Below are 8,826 nucleotides of genomic sequence, written 5' to 3'. Positions count from 1 at the left end.
ATATGCAGAGCAATGTGGCTCTACTGGGAGTTGGGAGGATGCTCAGACCTGAGTATCTTATTACATTTTTCGTGCTAATGTACAGTTCAGTAAGCCTGTTGCTTAAAGTCACATTCAATGTGCATTTTAGCCAGGACAAACAAGGCCCAATCCTGGAGTCCTTACTCAAGCAAAACTCCCATGGTAGGCAGGATTGGATGCTTGATTAACCCTTGGCATAAATCAGAGTTCTGAGCCCCTTGTAGCATAAAATCTGCTGGATTTATAAACAATCTGCTGCCACCTGCCTTATGCGAGAGGGGCAAGACAGACGAAAGTTGGAGGATGCATGGCCAAGAGATGCAATGTTTCAGTGCACACCCTTTGCAGCATCTGGCAGTAGGGTTCTAATGGAGACATGAATGGAAACTAAAGCTGCCCCTGACTCCCAGAACCTCCAAGAAGCTGGCAGGTATAAAACAATCAGCACTTCTCAAGAATATGACTCCTCCCTCAAGTGCAATGGGCCTGTTTCAGTTATGTGCAATTTACACATTCATTCCCCTCCTGCAATGACTAACTCATTGGATCAAACTCAGTCTTCAGTTCAACCAGTGTAATCCCACTGATTTCAATTTCTAATAATTTTGAGAACTAAAATTATCACCAACAATAATCTTTCCATAAAACATGAGAAATACATTTCCAAACCGTGACAAGGAAACATCTTTATTATAGAGATCAAGCCAACTGCTAAGGCAAACTGACAAGCAACATAACAATTTAGTCTGTTAGAATTACAGATGACACCAAAATATGTGTTAGAAGGAATAAAGAAAGAGAGGGAATAAACAATTAGATATATCGGCTTGCTTGGGAATTAAGAATTTCAAGGAAAAGTTTCAAGGGAAAAATATATTTAATTAGGAGAAGGAAAATAGGAAGGAATGCCCTCCCTTACTTTTTCCCCCCCTGCATGTTTTTTTAAACTCCTTGACTAGAATATCTATAGGTTGAATTTAGCCCTTGATGCTTTACCTTTCAATTCTTCATACAGAGATCCACACTGATTTTTTCCCCTCTATATCTTAAAAACATGTCCTCAAGGACATCAAAAGTGGAGCAGCTACTAAATACCTATGGGTGAATTTGCCTCCATGGGACCTTGTTCCCCAAACAGTCTAAAGATCATCCTTTTTCTGATACAAGAGGTATTTTATCAGCTAATATGAGTGCTTAGGAAGCACTTCAGGAATAACCCATACAGTCTTGGGAATTTATATATTTTGTGCAGTAGTTGTGGGTTTCAGGCATCTAAAGTTGCCTGACCTTAATGGAAGCTACCCACACAATTTTTGTTTATACATGTTGTGTACTTAATGTGCACCCCTTGTTCTAGTCACCCTCCACCTCTGTTTGAGAAATGCTGAATAGTTGTGCACATATAAATATATGTACTCTTTCTGTAAATGTTTTGTGAAGCAGTTTAGAAATGTACTTGCATGAAACGTTTCAAATATCTAGCCATAAGAGTTATATTGCTGTGTGCTGAAATATCTTGAATCAAGAAGCAATGCGAGGAAAATTGAGCCTTGGATTAGAAATGTCCTAGGTATTCATTGTATTGGAAGGAAAGATGAAAATGTGCTGATACCTTTGTTCCATGGTAATATCGTCAGATAAAGGATTGAGGGGATTGTGATTGAGTGTATGTGCAAACAGCAATGAATCCTATCAGTGCTCCCATTATGATTTGCCAATATAGTGTTCTGAGCATTATCTTCCTAAGGCTGAAATCCTCTCCTCTGCACAAAGCCTAAGTAAATGGGCTTTCTGCAAGCAAGTTCTATAGGTGACAAAACTTCTCCAGCTCTGGCCTGCAGAGTAGCAATTAAGATGCTCTAGGGTCAGTACTGCAGCATACGGGCTTTCTGAACCTCTATATCCACTTTACTTTTTAACATAATGTGGGAATTTGGCTGGTGGGTCTCTGAGAGTGGGATTCACTTGTCACCCCTGCATGTCATTTTGTCCAACCCCTACTTCCCATGTCCCCTCTATGTATAGTAGATTGACATGGAACTCAACTGGGGAGTGCAGATACCATACATGGATTCTCTGCATTCTGTCGTGCATGGTGACAATGTACCGCTTCATTAGCTTTTGGTCTATGCATGTTGCACAACAACAAAGTAAGCAGATTTGGACTGAACAAAGCACACAGATTGGTAGGAGTATGGAGAGCAAGGTTATAGTTTGTACACAAGGTGCTGCTACTGCAGTTTGCAATCCATTTGTGAGCTGGTCTCATTCCTCCCTAGTTTCTGGTGGTAGAAGTGACATGCTGAAACTTGAAGACTTCTGGAAAGTCTGTGGAAATATAGGAGTAGGTGATCTGGGAATGGAACTTCGTGGCTATGCAGCTATGACACCATTTCTTCTAATTTATTCAGCTCATTACTAAATTACAGTGGTTGTTTCTCTATTCAAGCTCCCAGATGCAATGTTCTGACTCCACCATGCACATTCTTTTTAGTAGAGCATCTTTCAAAAATGTCCCCAACTGTCAGCAGCAGAAGAGGCACATTTTCAGAATTCTGACTCCTTGGCAGTACATATCTCCATGCCAAAGGAAAAGAAACTGTATCCCAAACATAGAGAAATAGTGGTATCACAAATTCATATACAGACATACATGCCTAAACTTCCCCCACCAAAAAAATAAAAATAAAAATCAAATGTGGTTAACATTCTGCATAGATTTGGTGTCCTCCTAATAATCAAATTCACTATAAGCAATGTGAAAACATACTTTTTTATTGTTTTTAATCACCAGTGTGTGCAGAGAGATTTTTTTCTACCTGTTTAATATGACTTATACCACTTTGCCAGGGAAAATAAATCAAGTTAATGCATGAAAATACATTATGTACATATTGAATTAAAAATTAACAAACAGAAAATACACACAAAAGCAAATGAAAACACACTTATAGTTCTACACCAAAAAAGTGAAAGTATGACCGATCAAATACTCATTTGTACTCTTCTCTCCTGTCACAGAGGCTCTCTTCTTCTCCATCACACCTTCTGTTAAGCTATATTTTGATTAAATATGGATAATCATATGGCCCTCTACCTCATATGTACCACACTGTACAAAAATATTCTAGAGTGTAGGAGGGCTCCTGCCCTTTTCATTCACTCAAAAGCAAAATATAATCTTTTAAAAAGGGGTAATGAACTCCCCCCCCCGCCATGGAAATTTCCACAATATCTTATCTCATTATATAAGACAAATTTAAATATATGAGGTCTCAGTTGGCATCATGCTTCTGTTTTTTGTTGTCCCATTTTTCTTTTATTCCTTTCCAAGAATTTCAGGATATTAATTCTACCTAACCTACTACAGTATTTTTACTTTCCACTCCCTTTCTAAGCTATCTACAACATCCCTTTACTATGACTCAACAGCACTTCTCCAATCTCCTTTTTAAAGTTATTCTTAGGGCTTGTCTTCACTTAGGCCTTGTCTACACTACAGGGGAAAGTTGATCTAAGCTACGCAATTTGAGCTACGTGAAATTGGAGAAGTGCTGTTGAATCATAATAAAGGGCTTTCCAGTTGGGTTATTGAGTTTGAATATCATAAATGTGCTTTTTTTTTTAATTTCATCTTATATACATCTTATAACAATGAGAGTGTTAAAGATAGGGCAACAAAGTTATGATAATGATGTACCCTTAATATCTTTCTCCATGAAGCCAGTGCAGTAAGGGACAAACAGACTGAATAGAGTGTCACAAAACAACAACAACAACAACAAACAAATAACTGTGTTGGCTCCTTAAAGCAGAGTTCATTTTCTTTAAATATAAAAGTCACTGGCACTTCTATGTGCCCTGTGCCTGCAACCCACCATGACTAATAAGAAAGTTTTCCCAAATGCTTGCTGAGAGGAATATCTGCTGGTTGCTCCAAGAAGAGCAATTTTTAACAGCACCTGTTGACCATCTTTTAAGTGCTGCTACAGTAACTACTATAATTTGGCACACAGGTATAAACACATAAGAAGGAATATAAACAAAAAGTTACACACCATACAGTTACATTACCACTCAAGTTACTAGTAAAAAGGCATAAATAGCTCTGAAATCTGCTCAGGACTACACTATCACATGTTTAAATGTATATTTTCTTGTGTGCAAATTTGTTTACTTTTTTGTGTCTGTAATTTACTAAACAGCACATGTTGACTTTAAACAAACAAACAAAATTTCCAGAGAACTTTACACTTCCAGAAATCAAAGCAGGAATTATCAACATTGATCAGTTCTGGGATCAAATTATTGTTTTGTTAAAATGTTTAAGGCCACAGCCAAAGTGAGGGAAGGCTCATATGGGGACATTCCAAAATTTCACTAAAGCAGTGAGTGATATAATTGGGATGATTATCACACAGCGAGTATGAGAGAAATTTTTAACTAAGAGGCAGTTATGTTGGGTTGCTTGCCACTGGGACTTGGGGGAATTATGTATAACAAATATTATGGATTGGAAGGGATCGGTAACAGGCGTTTTTCTTTAAAGGGGGTATAGGAGAGTTTGATAGCTCTGAAGGAGAAGGGTTATGTTGAGAATTATTATCTGTAGGTGTGGAAGGGTCCTAGCCCTTGAAACCTACCCCAGTTGATTGTGTCCCTCTCTTCCGCTCATACATCTCTTCCTCTTTTTAAAGCTGAAATTAAGCCTTAGCTGCCTCTCGGCTAGGAAACATTGTGGAGCATCCCAATGAAGCTGTAGTGTGCCATGAAGGTACTAAAGCATGGGTCCCTTAATACCCTGCTTTTGGGCTCCCTAGGCTGCACTAGATAAGCAGTTGGGGCATCCAAGGCCCAAATTAAGCTTTCAAGGTACAGCATCCCTTTACAACCACGGGCTTCCAAAATTTCCCTCTGGATTTGTTGTGACGTGTGCCTCCTCCAGCGTGAGGGTAAGCTCCAGGTTTGTTTTGATTATGCGGGCATGTAACACAGTGGGTGTTTGTGGGAGCATGCCCTTAAATGAGGATAGGCACTATCTGGTGATAAGAGGAGTTGGGGGGTCTCCGTGCTGCATGGCTGGCTTTTGACAGTGGGGAACCCGGAGCACTGGGACAGACGCCTCTCCCCTGTGGCTGGGGGCACAGACGGGGATGCCCACCAGGCACTGACCCGTGGGTTACTCGTTCCTGGAGGAAGTGGAGGAGCTCAGAGGCCAGTGCTGGGGATGGCGTCGGACCTGATTGATGCCAGGGCCTTGCATGTGGCAGGGGAGTCTGAAAGAAGAGGATGGCCGCGGTTATCACTCTGCTGCGCCCCCAGCCCAGAGGGGAAGACAACATAGGGGAGGAATGTAGCCGCTGAGCCTTGGCACTGCCTGTCAAGGCTCCCGCCTCCCTCCCCATCTCCCGCGCTAGTTCTAGCGGCTTCCCGCTCCCCGAACCCCAGCGAGCCCCTATCATTTTCGGGGGGGGGGGGGGGAGGGAGGGTGTTCGGCTTAGCCGGGTCTCCGCGGCTCACTGCGCTCGGGGGAGGCGGGGAACAAGTTGCAAGGCGCTAAGCCCGGGCCCCGCGCCCTGCCTCCCCCGAGGTGGCACCGCGCCGAGTGCCCAGGAGCCGGGCAGCGGCCAGCTCGCCCGCTGCTGATTGACATCCCGGCCGGAGAGGAGGCGGGACCGCCGGGACCACTCTGCACGAGCGGCTGTGAAGCTCCCCCCACACCCCGCATCTCTCCTCCCGAGGCTGGTCCCGCTCTCCCCTGTGCGCATCAGTCCCAGGCTGCTCGCCCTCCTCCCTGCGTGGCTGGTTCGGGGGGCAGGAGGGGGCAGCCTCCTGGAGGATGAAGAACTCAGCTGGGGGCAGGAGGGCAAAGCTGCCAGGAGCTAAATGCCAGCCCAGCAACGGTAAGTTAGGGGGACCCCGGCTCCCCCTTTCCTAACGTGGGCTGTCCTCATCTCTGTGTCTGACGGGGGGAACGACCCTCCCCATCCTCTGCATTTCCTGGCGGCAGCGAGCGGAGGAGGGTAGAGATTCCAGGTCTCTCCTTAGTGAAGCAGCAGCAGCGGGTGCTGTTTATTTTTTCCTCTGTTGAAAGGTGCAAAGACATTTGCAACCCCTCTTCTTTTAGGTGAGTAAATAATAAAGTGCTGGTATGGCGCGGGGAGGGGGAAGGGTTAAAGTGTTGAGGTCTGTGCAGAACGTGATTACTTATTTTGTCGCCCAGAGAATCTGGGGTAATTTCTGTATAAGCATCTTTGCCTTGTGGGACAAAAGCTGTCCTGGGACATCTCTGTGATTAAACTCCTTTAAGCTGCTGCTCATGCATTTTATTTACTCCATCCCAAGGCTGGATGGGACAAAAACAGTGTTCACATGTCTTTTGACATCGTGTTTTGATAGGGACTTTTTTTACTTGATTCAAAAGGATTTTTTAAGGGTATTTATGAACAGGCAAACTTCATTAAATCTAGAAGAGCCCTTCAAACTCTTATTGGCCCACATGTTAACGATCTTAATGTTTGGAAAGCATTTTTTTAAAACACTCTCCTTGTGTTGTTACTTGAAGGCAGATGCATATTTCAAGGGCTAACAGTTCTTCAGAAAGCCATTCCACACTTTGGAAATATAGGCAGTGAGCAGTTTTATATGAGCTATCGAAAATAATTGTTCAGGTTTATAACCTCATTTACTGAATGATGAATTCTTTTACCCAAAGACAAATCTGTTAAGTACCATTTCCTTACTGTAATACTTGGCCGTCATTGTTGTCTGCTTTGATGAACAAAACCAACAGTTTATTGATACAGGTCAGTTTGTTTTGAATTCTGTCTAGAATTCCTTGTAGTGGTTCATTGTCAGTGGGGTATTAAAACCACTATTTGGCCTAAATTAGATAAGTGTGTTTGTATGAATCTGGGGTATCTAACCACAAAAGACCAAAATGGACCACTTAAATTATGTAGATGCAGCTTAACATGTCACATTTTACAGTAATTTGTGCTGTTTGTTGCCAGATGTCTTTGCCAGAAAGTAACTTTGGTGCTATTCCAATGGAGATCACTAGGCAGCCTTAAGTATTCTCTCAGAGATATATAGTACAGTGTAAGAATAGCTACATTGGTAACGACAGTGTCATAATGAGTGAGAATTTAGCAATATTAAGTGTGTTTTGTTGAAGAACGCACTTGCTATGAAAATTAAATGCATGCTGTCATCCTGAAACCTAGTAGTCATTTAAAAATGAAAATTTAAAGTTGTTTTTGGTATTATACGTGAACCAAAATCCTTCTGCTAATAATCATGGTTTTACAATCACATATATTTTCTGTCTGCCCTGTTTTTCACAAACTGAAAGAGGAGCCAGAGTATATAAGACTACATTTGAGAAACTATGGAAAATGTGCTTGAAGAGCTATCAAGTTCACAAAGCAACCATATAAATACATCAAACATTGTTAATCTCGTTCAGTTACAATAATTTAAAATGTTACTTGTCACAGCAGTAGTGGAAAAATTCAGACAAAGCAGTGATGTTTTTTAAGTTGGTAGTGTCCCTTTAAGTTGTCAGACTCCGGAATGCATGGATATTCTGTAATAACCAACCACACAGGGTGAAATCCTGGCCTTATTGAAGTCAAGAAGAGTTTTGCCAGAACGTGAATGGCTCAAAAGAGAATGTACTGGCGATAAAATCTGAACCACACCCAAGCACTGGGAGTTCAAATCCAGTCATAGATAGAAATCTGAAATAAAGAATGGGAGTTTTGCCATTGACTTCAGTAGAGCCAGGATTTCACCCACAGATGTTATTATGTGAGGCATGAGGCCAAGCTGAGAGCCTTTGGTTGATGTTGTTGTGCCATTATGACAAAGTGTATATTTACTAGACTATGTTAGTGTGATTAAAACAGTTTTTAAATTATTTTACAATAAACTAGATATTTTAAATAAGCATTTTATAACTTCTGATCTGTTTTCATTCTAATCTAAAACACAAAATAGTGTCATGTTTATCAGTCAGTCTGAGAGAACACTTTCTTAATACACATGTTATGTAAAATCCATGCACACCTAAGGCATTGTATAAATAGTAATAGCAATAAATAATGTTTAATATTAAACTACAACGTAGTGGAGCACATCTATTTTGTATCTTATTTCATTTCAATGGTATTTTAAAAAGACAATTATTCTTTCTGCTGCCTTCAGTTGGAAAAGTGCACATCTATTTTGTATCTTATTTCATTTCAATGGAATTTTAAAAAGACAATCATTCTTTCTGCTGCCTTCAGTTGGAAAAGTGCATCAGTTTTATTTATGTAGAGCATTTGTTGTACACAGCCCCAAATGATGGCAAAGACAAATGTTAGGATAATTTGTATGATCTAATGCTAATTATGTGGTGCACTGAGTACTAGAAAATGTGTGTACAAAAATCTTAGAATGTTGTTCCAGTACACTTTTTTTAAATTTTAAATCTTCAACTTCAAAGAAACACTTTATTTTCTAAGTGAGACATCCTCAGATAAATGTTAGCATCTCTTAAGAATACTGATTATTTCTCTGTCAGTATAATGAAACTACTTAAAATGCTTAGGTTACAAAGAATACAGGAATTACAAAGAGGCAAGCAGAGTGTGTATGCACACTCACATATAAAATATGCAATCTTGTAAATTGTTATAAATATATAAATTATAACGTTAGTTTAAACATGTATGTGTGTGTATATATGTATGCATGTGTCTATATGTCTGTGTGCATGTATTTAAATAACATTGCAATGTGTGCTTGTTCCAGCAATTT

At 40.6% G+C, this 8,826-nt stretch overlaps 1 protein-coding gene across 4 annotated transcripts in view; it reads left to right on the top strand.

Moving 5' to 3' along the window:
• The first annotated feature begins 5,599 nt into the window (after positions 1–5,599).
• Positions 5,600–8,826, top strand: part of ZNF385D (zinc finger protein 385D) — a 604,024-nt gene continuing 600,797 nt past the window's right edge. The window contains exon 1 of one of the 4 annotated variants that reach the window (XM_065583474.1): positions 5,600–5,924. In XM_065583474.1, the coding sequence (XP_065439546.1) occupies positions 5,861–5,924 (64 nt within the window). In that variant the 5' untranslated portion in view covers positions 5,600–5,860. Of the gene's footprint in view, positions 6,149–8,826 lie in introns of all 4 variants that reach the window. The other 3 variants (XM_005297057.5, XM_005297059.4, XM_005297058.5) reach the window with 3 other exon arrangements.

This window comes from Chrysemys picta, chromosome 2, assembly GCF_011386835.1.
Source record: "Chrysemys picta bellii isolate R12L10 chromosome 2, ASM1138683v2, whole genome shotgun sequence".
NCBI classification, from domain to species: domain Eukaryota; kingdom Metazoa; phylum Chordata; order Testudines; family Emydidae; genus Chrysemys; species Chrysemys picta.
This window is presented reverse-complemented; position numbering and strand designations above follow the sequence as displayed.